At 34.5% G+C, this 22,500-nt stretch overlaps 1 protein-coding gene across 1 annotated transcript in view; it reads left to right on the top strand.

Moving 5' to 3' along the window:
- LOC101893856 (octopamine receptor beta-1R) overlaps positions 1-21,194 on the top strand; it is a 226,649-nt gene extending 205,455 nt beyond the window's left edge. The window contains exons 6-8 of the mRNA XM_059120707.1: positions 4,162-4,344; positions 4,563-4,716; positions 19,416-21,194. Of these exons, the coding sequence (XP_058976690.1) occupies positions 4,162-4,344; positions 4,563-4,716; positions 19,416-19,583 (505 nt within the window). The 3' untranslated portion in view covers positions 19,584-21,194. The remainder of the gene's footprint in view (positions 1-4,161; positions 4,345-4,562; positions 4,717-19,415) is intronic.
- Positions 21,195-22,500: the final 1,306 nt, after the last annotated feature.

Below are 22,500 nucleotides of genomic sequence, written 5' to 3'. Positions count from 1 at the left end.
GTTAAAAACGGAATGGCGAACATAATGTACCCTGCATAATACGTATGGTGGAGGGTATAAAGACCGAATATTGACCGAATGGTCACCATCTCGATTACTCTTGTAGGACTAAATCCGGCACGTAGTAGAAGAATAAAAAAAAGATAAACACGTGTTCCACCATTTTTCTTTCCACCATAGTATGGAGGGTATGTTATGTTTGTTATTCCGTTTGTATCTAAAAAGCATAAATTGTATGTCAATTTAGCGATATCCGTCCGTCCGTCTGGAAATCACCCTAGCTTCCAAACGAAATGAAGTAGGTTGAACATGTGTTAGGTCTACAGAACTTTTGTTATAGAAAATTGACTATATAGGTCCACGTTATGTTGTATCCCCCGTCCGTCTGTCTGGCTGGCTGATACGCTCAAAAACTTTCGAAGGGAGTATCCGATTTAGACCAATCATGGTATATCGTAATACTATTGTCAAACTTAGATCAAGTTCGGAGATAGGCAATATCGGTTCACTCCTTCTGGTACCTCTCACACAAAAGGTCGAAATTTTCAAATAAATATTTTACTGCACAGAAAAAGAAACGATAATCCAATTTTGCTCCAACTTTGCAAATCCTAATATTTGTGTCAGCACTACGTCAGGTGCGAAAATGGACAATGTCGGTCCACTCCATCAAGTACCTCCCTTACAAAGGGTCAAAATTTTGATTAATTACAACTGTTATAAAATGTGATATAACAGTCCGATTGTCTTGAAATTTCATACATCCCAATATTTTTATCAACCCAAGGTTTGGTGTTAATATGGAAATCGGCCCACTCCTTCTGGTACCTCCCCTACAAAAGTCGAAATTTACAAATAAATATTTTACTGCACAGAAAGAGAAACGATAATCCGATTTTGTTCCTTTGCTACTTTGCAAATCCTAATATTTGCGTCAGTGCTAGGTCAGGTGTGAAAATGGACACTATCGGTCCACTCCATCCAGTACCTCCCCAACAAATGATCAACATTTTGAATTAATGTCCGATTTTCTTGAAATTTCACACATCCCAATATTTATATTAACCCAAGGTCTGGTGTTAAGATGGAATATATCGGTCCACTCCTTCTGGTACCTCCCTCACACAAGGTCGAAATTTTCAGAAAAAAAAACAAAAAATATTTGTTTCTGCACAGAAAGAGACCAATAATCCGGGTTTGCTCCAACTTTCCAAATCCTAACATTTGCGTCAGTTCTAGGTCAGGTGCAAAAATGAATAATATTGATCCACTCCATTAAGTGCCTCCCCCACAAAGGGTAAAAATTTAGAATAATTACAAATCTTATAAAATGTGATGTAAGAATCCGATTGTCTTAAAATTTCACACATTACAATATTTTTATAAGCCCAAGATCTGGTGTTAAGATGGAATATATCAGTCATCTCCTTTTGGTACCTCCCTCACAATTGTTTGAAATTTTGAATATCCATTAAGCTCATAAAACGCTAAATTAACATTCGATTCCGTTTAGACTTGGAACATCTGAATATTTTCATTAACACAGGATCTGTTATAAAAATGGTAGAGATCGGACTATTCCTTTTGGTACCTCCCCTACGATGGGTCAACATTTGGAATATCCATGAAGGTCATAAAACGCGAAATAAGCATCAGGTTCTCTTTATATTTCACACATCCCATTATTTCAACTAACACATGATCTATTGAGAAGTTGGGATATATCGGTCCACTCCTTCTGGTACCTCCCTCACAAAGGTTTACAATTTTGAATATACATGAAGCTCAAAAAACGCGAAATTAATCCTTCAGACTTGGTACATCTCAAAATTTCCATCAACACAAGATCTGTTTTAAAGATGGTATAGATCGGACCATTTATTTAGCTACCTGCCCCACATAGGGTTCAATATTATGAAAAACAAAACGCTCAAATGGTTCACAATTTCTAATACTTTTATCTGACATAACTTGCGAAACAAGTCAGCGATTCTTTACAACTTGCTATATCTAAATATATTTCACTTTGCCAGAAACTTGAGATTAATATGGAATTTACGATTATCCAAAAATTGGATATAAATGTTCGATTTTTTTGTAATATTTTCCATATTTTCCATGAAAAGTAAAAAAGCAGTAAGTTCAGCCGGGCCGAACTTTGAATACCCTCTATCATTTGCAACTAAATTTTCAAAAAGTTAAAATCCATTAAAAATTCTGTTAAAATCTTAAAAATACCAAATATCGGAAGGTGCCGATATATGGAGAATATACGATATTGTGGACCTATATAGACAAGTCTATGTCTGAGGGTAAAGTACTCGCAAAGAACTCCTTATGTAAACAATTTCGTTTAAAAATGTGGCTAAAATCATAAAAATGCCGAGTATCGGGGGGTACCGTTATATGGGGGCTATACGATATTGTGGACCTATATAGACAAGTCTATGTCTGGGGATAAAGTACTCACAAAGAACTCCTTATGTAGACAATTCCGTTTAAAAATGTGGCTAAAATCATAAAAATGCCAAGTATCGGGGGGTACCGTTATATGGGGGTTATACGATATAGTGAACCGATATAGCCCCTCTTCGAACTTGACCTGCCTGCAGACAAAATACAGATCTGTGCAAAATTTTAGATTCCTCTCTTAATTCCTTTTGACTGTAGCGTGATTACAACAGACGGACTGACGGACAGGGCTAAATTGTCTGGGAATTTTGCGCTGGGTCTAAAATTATTATTTCGATGAGTTACAAACGGATTGACGAAATTAATATATCTCCATACTATCTATGTATTAGAACGCTTCGGTCGATTGTACCTCACGCACATGTTAACATTTTCTAAAAAAATATCATATATGTCATGTAAAGTGAAGGAAGTTATCAATATAGTCCAAACCTGACACGTCGCAATATTTATATCATATTTACTTAGGTCCGATACGAAATGGCCAATATTGGCCCAAGTACCTTCGGAACCTATTCCTTAAGGGGAATAATCATAACAGAAGTAAAAATATTTTTAAATAACCGTACATTGGCTGGGGGTATACATCTGTCGGCAAAACCTTTTTAACTTGTGTTTTGAAAATGTCAACCTTTTGTGGGGAGGTACCAGTAGGTATTGACCGATATTACCCATATCCGAACTCGATCTAAGTTTGATAAAAATATAACGATATACCATGTTTGGGCCAAATCGGATATACCCTTCGAGAGTTATCGTGCCAGACAGATAAGCAGACAGACAGACGGACATCGCTAGATCGACTCCAAATGTCCTGAAACGGATTTGATCCAAAGAGACCTAGGGTCTAAAATCGTCAGTTCGATGAGGCACGTTTTGGTTGTATCAAATGATATATACCTTCTCTAGCCATATGGCTGAGGGCATAAAAAGGCCATATATCCGTCGTTATTACTTTTTGTCTCAAAAACTGGTCAAATTAGCTATAGTGCACCTTTTTTCAACACCAATTATAACATTTCTTCTTGAACCTTTATTTTTTTATTGGTTTTTTGAGAAGGGAATAAAAAGGTTTTTTCCGAAAAAGATCAAGGTCATTTTTATTATTCCAACTTTGTGTTTCAACTCTGGTCATGTGGTTTCTGTGTACACAAGACAAAAACTTTACATATTATCTCAGCATTAGGTCCTGAATACGCTCCGGCAGAACGAACACCCACACGGTCTAATGACCAGTGTGATAGCCATAATTTGAAATTCATGAAACTTTCATTGGAATATCATGACAACACGCTTTTGAATAGATTCAAATGGCCTTGCATTTGGCAACATCTTGTTGCCACTATCTCCGGCTAGGTACTTGGCAGCATCATCTGCCCTGCTAATAGATTACATTTCCTAGAATCGGAATAAAAACACAAAAACTGAATAAAATATAAGATTTCGGTCCATTTCCTAGAAGCGAAAAAAAAAACTAAAATGGAAGTTTGCACAAAAAAAACGGAACTTCTTTACAATTTAAGCTAATAAATTTTCACACGTTGATTTTTTTCTTCTATTTCTGTTCCATATTTTATTTGCAACCATTCATCCATGTCCACAATGGATTCGGTCACTAAATCGCTGGTCATGACAACTACCAACACAAACAAACGTGGGATTGACATCACACGCACACACACGCTAAAGGTCGAAAGTTGCCGCTCTGCTGCTGGAGAAACATTTGCAAATAAGTCAAATACCCAAACCCCGTCCTAGCATCCAGGTGGAGCCCTCAACCATATCGACGATGCGAAGAGAACGCAAAGCGGCACGCACCCTGGGCATCATTATGAGTGCCTTTCTGCTGTGTTGGCTGCCCTTCTTCCTTTGGTGAGTAGTTTAGCCATTTCATGGGGGTGTCTGAGGTGTCAATGTAGGTGTAGAAGGATGATGTCCATTCTGGCTCATTCTTATGCAAATTATTTTTTATTTCCGGTTTCCTTTCTTTATATTCTGTTGATGATGATAATGATAGCAGCTACCTGTAATTTATAATCTTCTACTTCTTTTTCTCATTTTTTTTGTTATTCTCCTCTCGGCCCTTTCAGGTACATCACATCAACACTGTGTGACAGCTGTACCACTCCTCGCATCGTTGTGGGCATCCTCTTTTGGATTGGTTATTTCAATTCGGCCCTGAATCCCATTATTTATGCCTACTTCAATCGGGATTTCCGCGGAGCATTTAAGAAAACATTGAAGGTAAGTCCGTGAACGCATGTTGAAAATGGCTAGAAGTGATGATTGTCTATCATTTGGGCTTTATTGCCTCTCATCATACCACCACCGCTCACCTCCCCCCGCTCCACAGGTCACCTAAAACAAAACGTGTTAAAAACTTTGTTGATAATTTGTTTACCTAGCAACATTTGATGAGTTCAATTTCACCGCCCAGGTGTCATTTCCATGGAGAACATTAGCGCTGGACTATTTCATCTAAAATGGTTGTAATAAAACATAATCCTTAAATCTTGAGTTTATTTGTTTTAGGAATTTAAAATGTATTTGTATTTTCTAAAATTGGTTGATATATTTGAAATATTATTTTTGATAGTCTTTTGGGCTTTAAAACGAAATTTTGTTTTTGAGGCTAAGTTAATTTGTCAATAATATATATTTTATATATTTTTAAAATAACATGGAGGCTTTAGTACAATTTTTTGATGTCCACCTAAGTTTGAAACGTGGATTTTTGAAATATTACGTTTGAGGTCATATGAGCTCCAAACGTGGATTTTTTAAAATTTATTTTTGAAGCCATTTGAGCTCCGTCCATTTCAGCCATTTTAGCTCCAAACATGGATTTATTAAATTTTATTTTTTGAGGCTATTTCAGACCTTTTTGGCTCCAAACGTGGATTTTTTAATTTTTATTTTTGAGGCCATCTGAGCTCCACTCATTTCAACCATTTGAGCTCCAAACGTGGATTTATTAAATTTTAGTTTTTGAGGCCATTTCAGCCCTTTTTGGCTCCAAACATGGATTTTTTACATTTCATTTTGAGGCCATTTGAGCTCCATAAATTTCAGCCATTTGAGCTCCAAACGTGGATTTATTAAATTTTAGTTTTTGAGGCCATTTCAGTCCTTTTTGGCTCCAAACGTGGATTTTTTAAATTTTAGTTTTTGAGGCCATTTCAGTCGACTTTAGCCATTTTAGCTACAAACGTGGTTTTATTAAATTTTATTTTTGAGGCCATTTCAGCCCTTTTTGGCTCCAAACGTGTTTTTTTTTTTAAATTTTATTTTTGAGGACATCTGAGCTCCACCCATTTCAGCCATTTGAGCTCCAAACGTGAATTTTTTATGTTTTATTTTTGAGGCCATTTGAGCTCCAAACGTGGATTTTTTTAATTTTATTTTTGAGGCCATTTTAACCAATTGAGCTCCAAACGTGGATTTTTTTAATTTTATTTTTGAGGCCATTTCAACCAATTGAGCTCCAAACGTGGATTTTTTATATTTTATTTTTGAGCCCAAATGAGCTCTAAACGTAGATTTTTTAAATTTTATTTTTGAGGCCATATCAACCAATTGAGCTCCTAACGTGGATTTTTTAAATTTTATTTTTGAGCCCAAATCAGCTCCAAACGTGGATTTTTTAAATTTTATTTTTGAGCCCAAATGAGCTCCAAACGTGGATTTTATAAATTTTATTTTTGAGCCCAAATGAGCTCTAAACGTAGATTTTTTCAATATTATTTTTGAGACCAATTGAAGCCTGAAACTTGGACTTTTTTAAATATTATTTTTGAGGCCACTTGTGCTTCAAACGTGGATTTTTTAATATTATTTTTGATATCATTTCAGCCCCAAACGTGGATTTTTTAAATATTATTTTTGAGGTCATTTCAACCCCAAACGTGGATTTTTTAAACATTATTTTTGAGGTCATTTGAACCCCAAACATTGGTTTTTTAAACATTATTTTTGAGGTCATTTGAACCCCAAACGTTGGTTTTTTAAACATTATTTTTGAGGCCCGAATATAGATTTGTTTAAAATTATTTTTTGAATCCTATTTGAGCTGCAAAAGTGAATTTTTGAAATATTATTTTTGAAGCTCGTTTGTGCTTTAATTGTGTAATTGATTTCCGAATGTGATTTTTTTAAACACTTAGCCATATGTCTACAGCTTTTGCCGAAATATGGCTCCTCGAAATAATGGTTCTAGACCCGTAACCTCGACAGTCTGTGAGTCACACTATCCCGTTATGGTAACTTGTTTAAAACTCTGGTACTTCCCCCAAATTTGCCAACAACAAAATATATATCTCGCAAAGAGCGAAGAGAGAATTCGATGTTATCTAAAAGTTACACATCGCAATGCTTTTATTATTGTAATATTATTTACAATAATAAAGTGTTAAATCAGTTTTCAATTTGGTTTATCCTTTTCGCACATTGCAATATATTTAACTTTATTTTATTTTATGATTTTTTTACGTTAAAATAGTAGATTTTTTTAAAGGACCTCCTGAATGAAATGTGTATATTTTAATAAGTTTTTTTTTTTTTTTTTGATATTTTGAATCCAAATCGTGGATTTTTAAGAATATTTTTACATGCCTTACGACCAAAACTCGTACATTTTACAACAAAAAAAATATTCGTGGATCTCTTGGCCAAAAATCGTAGATTTTTTGAAGGGTCTTCAAATCGGAACTCTTGAATTTTTAGAATAATTCATGGAAAATCGAGAAATTTTCAAGAAAATTGTTTCATAGAATAATAGATTTAAAATATGCTCCATGTAAATATACCCTTTTCCCAAGCACATTCATAAAAAATCGCATGACATAGTTCAATTCAATTTAAAAATATTCTTAAAAATGCATGAATATGGGTCTAAAAAATATTTTAAAAAATCTACAACAATGGGTATGAAGTGGCTTAAAAAATATTTATAAAAAAACCGAAAATGATTTTGAAATACCTTCAGAAATATTCCTAAAAATGCAATTCCAAATATCCTATAAAAATTAAATCAACAACAATATATCAAAAGTCAGGCCAAAAATGTTCAATGCCCTCCTTTAAGGAAGAAAGAACTTCTCTATATAAATCGTTGATTTATAAAAAAAATCATAATCGAAAATTGTAGATATGTTAAGAATTTGTTTCCAAGTACTTTACGACTGAAAATCGAGAATTTAAAAAAATTTAAGAACATACTGTTTGACCCCCTGTGCTTTTTAAGAAAAGTGATGAGTGCTTTTTTAAGAAAAATTTTCAAAAACTTCCTGACAGCAAGTCATGGCTTAAAAACAGTTTAATGACATAATGATTAATGATTTGTCCAATAATTATATATTTTTTTAGAAATTGTTGTGGACAGTTTTGTCAAACATCTCCTGACTGAAAATTACGGATTTTTATAACCTACTCCACACTGTAGTCAGTGTATTATGTCTTCATGCACTTGTTTGTAAAGTGGAGAAGGAAGCGATATAGACCCATAGTTCCTTTTGATGATCTGCATAGAATCACATTCTGAGTCGATTTATGCATGTCCGTCGTATGTCTGTCCATGAATGAAGTTCGTAATGGATGCTACAGCCTGTGACAGAAAATTGTCCATGTTGGCCCAGGTCTTCCCACAGCTCCGATATAACGGTACCTCCCTATATACGATATTTTGATGATTTTAGCTACATTATTCACCGTTTATTTGAAGTTTCGAATTTGAATATGGTAATGGCTTATGACAAACAATGCCTATATAGGTCCACGTCGTATAACGGATATATTCGGTATTTCTAAAATTTTAACAGAATTTTTTAAGGATTTTATTTTTTGAAAATTTTCAAATTCGTTCCAAATGGTGGAGGGTATTTAAAGTTCGGCCCGGCCGAACTTACTGCTTTTTAACTTGTTATTTATTTTAAGGATTCCAAAGGTTATCAATCTTGCCACACACTCCCAATCAGGTCCATTTAAAAACAATATAACTCTCGTGTAACTCTCTGGTAAACCTGCAACTCACTACCCGGCCCTGTTTTAAAATGACTTCAATAAAGTTTTACCGTTTTTAAAATATTCTCCATGTTAATGACTCCGGTGAAATGAAACTCGACGTTCCTTCACAAAACCCACTTTATCTTCATTTTCAACGAAGCACTAACATTTCACGTTATTTTCAATTTAGTTTCATGTAAAAATCAGCCATTATTTTTAATGTCCTTTCAAAAATTCACAAATTCACAAATTCACTAATTCCACCACACTGATTGAAAACTTTTCACAATTGTATCTAAAATTTAATACTCGAGTCAATCTAAACAACAATCTTTTCAATCCATCCGTCCATATCCATCTTCTTTCATATCATTTCTTTAGATGGCGTTTTCATATCTGATAAGGTGTCTAACACCGACCACTTGTTAAAAAAACGAAAAAAAAAAAACTAAAATTGAAAGTAACTCAAATCAAGAAAGACAAGACAACTAAAAACAATCTAACGAAAAAAACGAACACAATAAACCAAAAAATATTTGTTAAGCAATAACAAAGGAAAACCCAAAAAAAGAAAAGAGAAAACAATTCTAAATATTCTATAGCTCAAAATGAAAACAAAGAAAAACAACATAAGAATAAGAATAGAATCCTCAATGAAAAACGAATCATAACAAAATTCTATTGGTATGCAAATTCAATTTCATTTCTTCTCCTATAACTGTCTGGCTGTCTGTGTGTGTGTCTATGTGCGAGTGTGTGTGTGCGTGGGAAATGTGTGTGTAGCAGTAGTTTTGTAAAGTCCATTCAATGTTAGCTGCAATGCAATATCTAGATTTAATATTGTAGTTTTTTTTGTAAATGTGTAAATAGATTTGTATATTTGGCCATTGGACGAAGACGATACCGACGCTGACATGGACAACAAGCATTTGAAAATATTTTCTTTTTGGCAATATTGATTTTACTTCTGCATTAAATCCTTGAAAATGTGGGAAAATGCTTTCGAATGCTTATGCCACCGTTAGAATTAAGTAGATTTTTTTATTTCATTTTCAATATTTTATTTAATTAAGTTAACGATCATACAATTGAGTCATCATATCACTGGCTTGTTTTCAATCATATATCCATTGTACCTTTAGAAATCATTATTACAGAGCCGAAATCGTAATCTGCGAGTAGAATCAAGGCTATTTTGCTAAAAAAATGGAGTCGTATTATTGGAAGAAAAAATTAAAAATTCGAAACAAAAACGAGTGTCTTTAGAGGGAACTATAATATAATAAAGAAGGAACTACGAATGTCGATATTTTACTTATTCTCGCCATATTTACTGTACTGGTTCATGGGGTATATTAGATTAGATCTCAGAGTCCCAGAAAAAAATGTGTTGTCAAATAGCAAAGAATAACAAAAAATATTTTTAATATCTGCTTTTCTACTTCTGTGCCTGTTATTTTTATTTTCTGGAATACTAAATTTTGGATTTTTAGTGGGCTATGAAAAATTCTATATAGAAATAACGATTATTGTTCTTTTGGTCCATGAAAATATTCTCAAAAATCCGTGGCGATATTGCATCAAAATGCCCCGCGTCTATATTACCGATATTCAAATATATTTTCTATTTTCTGTTTAAAAATATTCTCAAAAAAAAATCCAGGACCATGGGTCTGAAGTCCCCACGGTCATAAGTATCGTGTACCTTCAAAATTACTCTTTAAAATTCACAACCATGGGCCTGGAAAAGAAGCTTGACAATGGAACTTAATTACTTCTAAAAAATTTTTAAAAATTCACTACTGTAATTGACAAGTCCGTCCATTTATTTTCTTGATGTATACATGTCCATGGGTCTGTATTTCCTTGAAAACTATTTTTATCAAATATACGATATTAAGGCTGAAGTAACACCAAAAAAATCTATGATCATAGATCTCAAATTTCTTAAAAATATATGGTCTGAAATGCCTTCAAAAAAATTACGACAAATGCCTCCAAAACTAACGGCCATAAATCTCAAATATTTGAAAAAGCCCCAAAAAATTTACCTTCTGTGGAGTCTCTTCCGAAATATTCTAAAAAACGCATGGCCCATGGATTAACACCTAACAATAGGTCTTAAACCCCTTAAAAATTATTCCAAAATAAAATTACCAACAATGAATCTGAAACACCCCCGACCATGAATCTGAAATTCATTTGAATATGTTTCCACAAAATTGACGACTATCAAACCAAATTTCAACAAAATATATTCCAAACAAGTAAAAAAGTATTGGCCGGTTTTGCCGACAGATGTATACCCTCAGCCTTCTTCACCCTCTATGAAGTGGGGTTTGAAAGAATGGGTCAATATTGTTCATTTCGTATCGGACCTAAATAAATATGATATAAATATTATAATAGCAGATGGATAAATCAATTGTAAAGAATCGCTGAGTTGTTTCGCAATTTATGACAGATAAAAATATTGAAAATTGTGTCCCTTTGTGGGTGAGGTACCAGCAGGTGTTCGCAGATATATAGCATCTTCACAACAGATCTGGTGTTAGCAAAAATGCTTGTATGTGTGAAATTTGAGGAGAGTTGGATCCTTATTTCGCTTTCTTTGAGCGTTATGTTTTTCAATGTTTTATGATATGTTTTTTTTAGATTATTGCTTCCCTTTCTGTGCAGAAAATATATATTTTTAAAATTTCGACCATTTGTGTGGGGAGGTTCCAGAAGAAGTGGACCGATATATTCCATCTTTACACCAGACCTTGGGCTAATAAAATGATTGGGATGTGTGAAATTTGAAGACAATCGGACTCGTACATCACATTTCATGAGAGTTGTAATTCTTCAAAATTTTGACCATTTGTGGGGGAGGTACTTGATGGAGTGGACCGATACTGTCCATTTTCACACCTGACCGAGTACTGACGCAAATATTAGGATTTGCAAAGTTGGAGCAAAATCGGATTATCCTTTCTCTTTCTGTGCAAAGAATATTTTTTTTGCAAATTCCAACCTTTTGTGGGGGAGGTACCAGAAGGAGTGGACCGATATTGCCCATCTCCAAACACGATCTAAGTTTGACAAAGATATTACCATGTACCAAGTTTGGACCAAATCGGATACTCCCTTCGAGAGTTATCGTGCGCACCAGCCAGCCAAACAGACAGACAGACAGACGGACGGACGGACGGACGGACGGACAAACGGACATCGCTAGATCGACTCCAAATGTTCTGAAACGGATTTGGTCCAAAGAGACCTAGGGTCTAAACCCGTTATTTCGACTAGGCACGTTTTGACCGTATCAAATGATATATACCCTCTGTAGCCATATGGCTGAGGGTATAAAAAACGTCCATTGTTCGGGAGTCTTTCGAAAAAGTATTCCTAACGAACCAGGGATATGGAGACTTTCGCATATTATAAAAAAATACACGACCCCTGGATCTGAAATAACTTCCAAAAAAACTCAAAAAAAAATCCCGACTAAACTCTAAGGAACCGACCATGCGTAACCGATCCTTAAAACATATACATAAAAATCGATGATAAAAATCGAAGTCCCTCCCAAAATTGTTTTTGGAAATATTTAAGGTCTGAAGTTCCTTTTAAGATATTCCTAAAAAATACCTGACCATAAACATTAATTCTCGAAAAATATTCCTCAAAATGATTATAAAAAAAATCTCTGACCATGTGTTTGTATTCTCTTAACAATTGCCTTCAAATATAGTCCTAACAACCTGAAAATAAACCTTGAGCCCATCCGCCAGCAGTATATTCCTAAATACATGACTAAAGGACTGAAGTCTCTAAAACAATATTTTAAAGAGATCCACAGAGGTCGAAAAAATATAAATATTTGTAAATCTAATAGCCCTTTCAAAAATGACCTCCACCAAACCACAACTATATCTACATGTGTGCAAGGTGGCGCAAAAGTAAACTTTCGATATTTTTTGGCTGTAATTAAAAAAATTAAAACGAAACGAATGACTCTTCGCGGATTTTCAGTAATTTCAGAAGCGTAAATTTTTCTTATTTACGTACCCGCTACGATGGAAATGGTCCTCACCACTCAAGATTATTTTTGATAAAAAATCATCTTCTTATTGGTGGTGATCAAGGATGGCTTGAGCGTATGTTAGACGTGATTTGGCGGTCAGCAACTTACAGTTGATGCACCATCTGAACTTTGTACGGAAACATCTTCAAATCTTTTACCAAAATTCTTTGTAAAGACCGTCGATTGATACCCATTTGCGTGGCACGTCGACTGGTCGATGTCGACGACGCTTCCATGACATCCTCGGCTGCTGCAGCAATATTCTCGGGGAACGGATGTTCCGTAGTCTTCAACGCCTTGCAGCATCTTTTGTTGAGTCAGTCTCTTCGAGGCGAGCGGCTAATCGTCGCAGTGTTTTACCAGTAGGCTTCGGACGGCGAAATTCACGTTGTGCCAGAATCACCAACCGATTATTGGTCAAATATTCACCAATATTTCGCGTTCTGGAGCAGTGCAGCATAACATTGTATATTAACGTGTATTTTGCATTTTAGTTAAAATGCCAAAGCAGAACTAACATTAGGGACCAATCGTAAAATTCATAGCATTTTCTGATAGGAGGATTAATTTTGCTTTTGTACTATAGCTCCAATTGTCATTCCAAAATTGTCTTGAAAAATTCACGACTATGGTCCTGAAAATATTCTTAAACATCTACGTCTATAAATATAAATGCTTCCAAAAATCTCCTACAAATAAATTTACGACTGGGGCCACATGGTACTCCTAAAATTCGCAAAAAAAATCGCGACTATTGCTGTGAGTTCCCTCCGAAAATTTCCCTTAAAGTCCACGACTATTACTTGGGTGGTTCTTTCAAAAATCCCCCAAGATATCAACGAATTCTCTGATGGTCCTTTTAGAGATTTTGTGGACAAATCCACGACAACTTCTATGGTTCTTCCAAAAATATCCTAAAAATCTTCTAATGCTCCCTTCAAAAATTTCCTTAAAAAATCACGATTACACCTCTGATGCTCCTTTAAAAAATATTCGCAAAAAACTTCGCAACCTTGACTCTTGTAATCTCCCCAAAAATTTATTTTAAAAATTCACGTTCTAACAAAGTTTTTTCTGAAAAATTCAGAGCCATGGTCGTGATGTTCCTGCCAAAAATATACTTCAAAAATCTACGACCATAGCTTGATGGTCCTTACAAAATTTCCTTAAAAAATCCACGACTGTAGCTCTGGTGACTCTTTCCTACATTTTCTTTTTAGTAAATCCACAACTAAAGCATTTCCAAAAAAAATCGTTCCAAATTCCTAAAAATCCACGGTCATAGCCCTGACGGTCCTTCAAAAAATATCCTTCAAATACTATGACTATAGCTCCGACAGTATTTCTGGAAATGTCAACAATAAATACACAATTTTGCATTCATTTCCCCTAAACATACTTTCAAAAATCACACATTTATAGATCTGTCTTGGCATTTTTTTATTTATATCAAATTCCTATTTCTATAATTATCTACAAACAAATTTGCATTTATCAAAAGTTCAGAAGGAAAACAGCTTCAAGTTTCAAAATTAAAACATTAAGGTAATAATTTTCACAATCAGAACACAGAATGCAATATTCATCAAGATCCTGGGCTTCCTAGAATAGTTGTACTTTTAAACCCTTTGTTACATTCTTCCCTCAGCATTCTACATTCTTCCCCCCATTTCAAAATCGATTTTTACAATAGAGTTCAAAAGAAATGCAATTTATATATTCAATTCATCTTTTATTCACATTTACAGATTCTTACATTCATTTGTAAACTTTTTCATTCACCAAAGAAAACAAGACTTTCAAATTTTACAAAGATAAGTTCTAATCATCAATTATATCCTTGCACAAGTAGAAAAGGATTCCCCTTTTGTGCCAAGAACAACTCCCTTTTTCCAGCAAGAGAGATGTCTTGCTGTCTTGTTCCCCCAAACGATTCCATTGGATTACATAAAATTTCCATTAACTTTAAACGCTGCGATAAGAAGACAAAAGCAAGCTATTTGTATGTGTTTATGTACAGAATTTAGAAGTAGTTGTAAAATGTAATATACTATCATAGATTTATTTAAAAGCGTTAATATTTTTTTAATGGATTTCGTTTATTATTTGTTGTGTAGTTTGAATTAAATTGAAATAAATTACTTTACGAATGTAAGTCCTTCCGAAAAATGCCCTAAAAATGTACGATAATAGCTACTACGGCCATCCCAAAAATTCACTTCCGAAAATTTCCCTAAAAATATACGATAATAGCTACTGCGGCCATTCCATAATATCCTTTAAAATTTACGGCTATAACTTAAAATTGGTCTTTTTGAACATTTCCCATAAAAAACTTTGTACTTCCTTCAAAATTTTTCTTAAAATATCAACTATTAGCTTTACCGTCCATTCAAACATTTTCATAAAAATTCACGACTACATATTTACAAAACCGCTTTCAAATCTCAAACCTACACACCAACAGTTATTCTAATGGCAAATTTTAGATGTTCACCGTATAGGGTGAATACATTTAGTACCATTTATTACTTTTCGTATACTTGTAGTATACATTTACTAAGGCAGATCTTCGATTTTCCAAAAACCTTTTGGTTCATATATCCTACGCATCGAAGAACACCATTCAAAAAATTCAGATTTCCCACATTATCCTTTCCTCAAATAATAAATTAAAAACCATTTAATAATTTTCGTAAGTTTTTCCGAAATCCAACACCAAATAAGTCCCACTGCATTTCCAAAAGTATTCCTTCCTAAAATTCCAAATTGAATACAAATTAGTACTTTTCGTACGTTCCACTTGCAAATCTTAACCATACACTGCACCTGTGACCTTTACCCAATACCAAATTTAGTACTTTTCGTTCACTTTTTATTTCAACTCCACCTACCAGTACTTTTAGTACACCTAAAGTTCGAATTTCCAAAATTTCATGCAAAAGTTCTAACTTCAGCAGATTCGCCTGTGTGTTGATGAATCACTCACTCACTGAAATTTTTTCAAAATACATGAGACCGGTGTTTACCAAAATAGCTGTAATTCATGAACTTAAAAAGAGACGATTTATACATAAAAACCATAGTATTGTCGTCTCATTTCATATAAAGTTTGCGAAAACAAAAATGATTCACGCATGCCAGAGAACATCAATTATTAACACAATGCAACTTATTATACCCCAGAGTATATTATACCCCAGAGTATACGTAAAAAACGTGCTTTATCGAAATACCATTTTTGGATCCTAGTTTCTTTGGACAAAATCAGCTTCAAAACATTTTAACTCAATCTAGCGGTATCCGTCCAACAGCCTATCTGTCTGGCTGGTACGCACCATAACTCTCGAATGGAGTTTCCGATGGACTAAACTTGGTTTTTCGTAATTTCAACATCGAGTTCGAAGATGAGCAATATCGTCCACTCCTGGTACGTCCCCACACAAAAAGTAAATTTTTTTAAGAAAATCATTTAAAACAGACTTTACAAATTCTAATATTTGTATCAAGGCTGCCAGGTGCGAAAATAGTCATCATCTATGCACTTCTTCCAGTACCTACCTCACAATGGGAAAACAATTTTACATAAAATAATTTTACTTATATAAAAAGACAGGGCATTCGATATTGATCAAATGCTAATTATCATGTCCTCTCAACGAGTCAAAATTTTGAATAAACACAACGCTTATAAAATATGAAAGAAGAGTCCGATTGTATTCAAATGCTGCATATCTCAAGATTTCTATTTACTCTAGCGGTAGCAGATGGTTTAGGTCAGACCACTCCTTCTTGTACCTTCCCTACAAATAGTCAGAATTTAGATTAATCATAACTCTTTGAAAAAGCTAAATGATCATTCGAGATCAAAATCTGTTATGAATATGGTATTTATCACCATCACCCTGTGCAGCAGAATACCATTTGGAATGGTAGCATATTGAATTGTCCTTTTTTATAGCCTCAGTCATATGGCTAGAGAGGGTATAAATCATTTGAAATAAAGTTTATGCACTCTAGGTCTCTTTGTACCAAATCCGTTTCAGGACATTTCCTTCGGAACCTCTCCTATGAAGGGTCAACTGTTCCAATAATCATAACGCAAGTCAATATATATTTAAACAAGTTAGAAAATATCAGCCGGTTTTCCCTACAGATGTATACCCTTAGACAATGTTCAAATTTGTAAATATATTTTGAATTCTGTTATGATTATTCAAATAGTTGACCCTCTATGGAGTAGGTTCCGAAGGAATGGGCTAATATTGTACATTTTATATCGGAACTAAATAAATATGATATAAATATTGCGATGTGCCAGGTTTGGACTAGATCAATTGATTCCTTCACTTTGTATGAGATTTCAATATCTTGAACCCCATGTGGGGTAGGAACCATAAGAAATGGTCCGGTCTCTACCATCTTTATAATAGATCTTGTGTTGATGGAAATATTGAAAAGTACCAAGTTTCAATGAAATCGGATATTAATATCGCGTTTTATGAGCTTCTGAATATTCATAACGTTGACCCTTTTTGGGGGAGGTGCCAGAAGGAGTGGACCGATATATCCCATTTTCACAGCAGATCTTAAGTTAGTAGAAATAATAGGACGTGTGAAATATGAAGAGAACCGGAAGCTCATTTCGGGTTTTATAATTGTTTTGTTTATTCAAAACTTTGTTCCTTGAGTGGACCGATATTGTTCATTTTAGCACCTGACTTAGAACTGATGCAAATATTACGATTTGCATATTTGTAGCAAAATCGAATCATCCTTTCTTTTTCTGTGCAATAAAATATTTTCTTTGAAAATTTCGACCTTTTGTTTGATAAGTATCAGAAGGAGTGGACTGGTATATTCCATCTTAACATCAGACCTTAGCTTAATATAAATATTGGGATGTGTGAAAATTTAAGAGAATCGGGCTCTTACATCACATTTTATAAGAGTTCTAATCATTTAAAATTTTGACCTATTGTGGGGAGGTACTTGATGGAGTGGTTCGATAATGTTCCGCACCTGACCTAGCAGTGATGCAAATATTATGATTTGCAAAGTTGGGGCCAAATCTGTGCAAAAAAATATTTTTTGAACATTTCGACCTTTTATGGGGGAGGTTCCAGAAGAAGTGAACTAATATGTTCCGTCTTAATACCAGATCTAGTGTCATAAAACTAGTAGGATGTGTGAAATTTTAAGATAATCGTACTCTTGTATCATATTTTATAAAAATTTGAATTATTCAAAATTTTGACCCTTTGTGGGGGAGGTACTTGATGGAGTGAACCGATATTGTCCATTTTCGTACCTGACGTAGCAATGATGCAAATATTAGGATTTGTAAAGTTGGAGCAAAATCGTACTGTCCTTTCTCTTTCTGTGAAAAATAGCTTTTTTGAACATTTCGACTTTTTATGGGGGAAGTTCCAGAAGGAGTGGACCGACATTACTCATCTCCAAACCCGATGTAATTTTGATAATAATATTACGATGTACCAAGTTTGGACCAAATCAGATACTCGAAAGTTATCGTTCTTACCAGCCAGACGAACAGACTGACACCTCTAGATCGACTCAAAATGTCCGAAATGAATTTGGTCCAAAAAGACCTAGGGTCTAAAACCGTTATTTCGATGAGTTTTGGCCTTATCAAATGATATATACCCTCTCATATGAGGGTATAAAAAAAGTTAGTGCCAGTTTCTTTTGCCGATAGATCTATAACCTCAGCCAATATTCGATTATTTATATATTTTGACTTCTGTTGTGATTATTCAAATTTTGTGCCTCTATGATGTAGATTCCGAAGGAATGGTCCAACATATCGGTATCTCCCCATAAAGGGTCAACATTTTGAATATTCATGAAGCTCATAAAACACAAAATCAACATCCGATTCCGTTCAGACTTGACACATTTCAATATTTCTATCAACGCAAAATAGGTTACAAAGATGGTACAGATCGGACGATTTAGCAGTAGATTTAGTTTGAAAACCTGATATATCCAATCTTTGTGGAACCACCCTTTATTGCAGAGCACCATTTCGAATTGTAACATATTTCATTTTACTTTGTAAATTCCATTTTATTTAAAAAATAATAAATATAATTATTTTAAACAAAAATAATTGTAGATATATAAATCTCTAATTTCTCCCAACTTCTGATATTATATTCTTTTATTTATATCTGTAGTAAAATTCATTGCTAGCAAAAAATAGTTATATACTCAAAAATAAATACTACCCAACAAACAAAAATAACGTAACAATAAAATAAAACCTAAGCGCAAATCATACCCATTTCGAAAATTTCATTTCTATTAACTTTATTTCTATATTTGTTATTATTTTTATTATTTTTGAAATGTAATTTCATTCAGTAGTTGATTGCATTTTCTGTTTATATCTGCAATATCCCAAGAACGAGAACTTGGATCCAAGGCATCTATTTTTCCGTGCTATGTAGTAGATATTTTTCGCTCTGTCTCTCTCTCACTCTCTCATCCCACAACTCATTCAAGTCTTGTTTGTATGAACTTCTTGTACAAAAAAAAGCCAATAAAATAAGTTATATTAGTATTAATAGCGAAATGTGTAAAATTATGCTGCCATACAGCTGTTGGTCGTATCGTGTCGTGTCGTGTCATGTCTATCTGTCTATACATCTATCCAATAATAATAATATTATTATTACTGTATTTTCATCCTTATACAACATAAATAAAATATAAAAAAAAAGAAAATAAATCATTCCATGCCTAGAGAGAGTGTGTTAAACTTACCTTCATCGCAATCTATTGCAATAACTATAACTAACTTTTGTCCTTTTTTCTTGTTGTTGTTTTTCTTTCTTTCCTTTTTTTACAGTCCTGCTGTCCGTACAAGCTCATAAATTGTCGTGTCAGCGCTGGCGGCGAAATGCCACCGTTTGTTAATTCCACAGCTTCATCGGAGATCCACATGAATATACTGCGGGCACGTCAGTACGCCACCTCGGCCTCATCGCATCAACTGCAGACATTATATCAAAATTAAAGATGTGAGCGAGAATAGCAACAGCAACAATATTTACAACAACAACAACTAGAGAAGAAAATGGAAAAAGTAAAGAAAACTCATACGGAACCTAGTTACTGTACTTCCCCACCACCATCTTCTCATCATCCCCCTGTTGCTGGCTGCTGCAAGTAGGTAGGTAGTAGATAAACGAATTTGCCGTTAAACGAATCGCAAGTTAAGACGTCACAAATAATCCTCAAAACACAACGGGCATATCACTCAAAAAGCCAAGAACAAAAACAGCAGAACGGACATCTTCCATCTATCATCCGAACAATTGAGACAGAAAAGTGTATTTCCACCATAATCTTAAGCTTAAAACAAAAACAGAAAAACCTACCGCATACAAACACACGAACCTAAGCTCCATTGGATGGCCTGAAGCCATTTCCTAGTGCACTTTTGTGTACTTTTTTGGACAAACCATCATCAGACCACTGGGACACCATCATACACCAACACACTCCCACACACACAAACGGAAAACTTCTAAGGTATGGTAGTCACAAAGAAAACAAACCAAAGAATTCTGAAACATAAACAATAAATACACAAATAGTCAAAGTTAATAAGTTGTAGTTCAACTTCAATAAAACAAAAGAACAGTTGTGTGGCATGAAATAGCAAAGTTATAAAAACAGAAAAAAATGCGAATTACGTTCGGCCGGACCGAACTTTTAATACCCTCTACCATTTGGAAGAAATTTGCAATTTCAAGCTGATCTAGGATATATATACATTGTGGAGTTTAAAATGGATTTTTGGAGGAGTTACAAACGGGATGACAAGCCTAATATACAGGGTGAGATAAAAAAACTGTAACAAAGTCAAACGCCATAATTTTTACATTTTTTTTTTTTTTAATTTTATTGAATGAAAGCAAAACATTTTGGACATAGCTTTAAATCTTGGAATAAGTATTGATTTGTTCGAATTGGTAACCCTTGGCACGAATTATGCCCTTCAAACGGCCAATGAAACCGTCACACGCTGCCCGAATGTTGCTCTGCGGTATTTTAAGGTGATCGACACTTTGGAATTTTTAGTGCCAACCTTGCTTTCCAGAGATTTTGTTGGCCATTGGACGCTGGAAATGAAGCGAGGAATCTCATTTTGTAACCATTCTTGGGTGGTGCGTGCTGAATGTGATGGTTCTGAGTCCTCTTGGAATGTCCAAGGTCTGCAACCAAAATGTTTGCGTGCCCAAGACTTAATGCACCCTACAGAATATGTTCGCGATAATATTCGGCATTTTTTCTGATGCCATGGCCGATTAATACGAACGGAGAGCGACCATCGGCTTTAATGGCGGCACACACCATCACCATGGCCGGCGCTTGAGTTCTGGTGGCCAATCGAAGATGCACATTTTCAGCTGACCTCTTTGGCAAGTAAAAACGATCATTTTGTTTGTTTACAAAGTGCTGGACAATGCATGTTTAGTCGTCGAAGAAAACCGAATTTGGCAGTTCACCACTTACGGCCAAGCGAGCCAACTCTGAGTCTATTTTCTTTCTGTTGCGGTGTAAGTTCTTGCACTCCTTGGAATTTCAATGGAATTTACCACGAGCTCATTTTTCACTATTTGCCGAATGGAATATTGCGATATGTTCAGTTCACGAGCCATTTTCCGGCCACTGCGACGCGGGTTTCGATCAAGTCGTTTCTTTACTTTTCAAATCATTTCTGCTGATGTTGCTGTTTTCTTCCGTCCACTTCCTTGACGCTACCAGTATCACGGTAACAAACAATGGTACGAAACGCAAAAGATTTATTCACATTTAAATGCTGGAGTGCTCTAACGATAGCCACTTGTGGTTTTTCAGCCAAATATAAAAAAATCATACTATCACGCTTGAATTCCATCACGAATAACTTTTTTTCTAGAAAATTCTCACCAAAATGCTTTTATACGTTTGTAAACAATATAATGAGCTGTCACCGGAATAATTTTAACAGCTGTCGGACGAGTGGCTTTGAAATGACAGCAGCCAGTTTGCCTTGTGTGGTTTCAATTGGATATTGCGAGGAGTTACAAAGGGGATGACAAACCTAATATATGACCCACTATTATATAAATCCGAAATATAGAAAACCGAAGTTCGTGGATCTGGAATCATGTTCTTATAAAAAATACTCTTAAAATCCACGATCCAGGATCTAAAAATATGTTTAAAATCCTAGATCTAAAGTCCCTCCAAAAAATTTTGTTAAAACCTACGAACCAAGATCTGAATCCCCTCTAAAAGTATTTTTAAAAATCATAAAATTTTCTTGTTCAAAACCATCCAAAAATATTCTTTAATATTACATAACAGTGGGTTTGAAGTCACTTCGAAAATATTGTTAGAATCTACGGTCAAAGGTCGGAAGATTCTCTTGCAACGGTGGAAGTTCTGCTGCGAGATGATACACACAATGAGTGGGGGTTGATTTTAATAAGGTCAAGAGATTTTTTCAAAAAAAGAGTTTGCTGTGGTTTGGAACCTTGTTAACGACTTTTTGTCCGCCCTTGCTAAAGTCCGACCTGCTTGTACTGGAAGGAATGTGGACTACAATAAAAATTAAGTTTTCTTGAGATTCAAGGTGCAAATGCCAGCTACATCCCATGAAGAGTTTAATTTTATGAGCGTAAAAGAAATGCCTTTTTAACATATATGCCAAAACCTTCATAGCCGTTCTGTGGGGCCTTCCTGGTCTCATTATTAGAAATAATGTCCACATAAACCAAATAAAGGGTCAGTATGGGAATCATAATATCTATATTTTTTATTCATATTTCCTTCTTGAAAGCGCCTTGAAAGTTCAATGGGCGATCTAAATTCGAATCAGTCATAGACACCACATTCGAAAAAATATCCGTCTTGTGAATCTTTACATCTTTATTAATTTG

The sequence above is a fragment of the Musca domestica genome, unplaced genomic scaffold (genome assembly GCF_030504385.1).
Source record: "Musca domestica strain aabys unplaced genomic scaffold, Musca_domestica.polishedcontigs.V.1.1 1, whole genome shotgun sequence".
NCBI classification, from domain to species: Eukaryota; Metazoa; Arthropoda; class Insecta; order Diptera; family Muscidae; genus Musca; species Musca domestica.
This window is presented reverse-complemented; position numbering and strand designations above follow the sequence as displayed.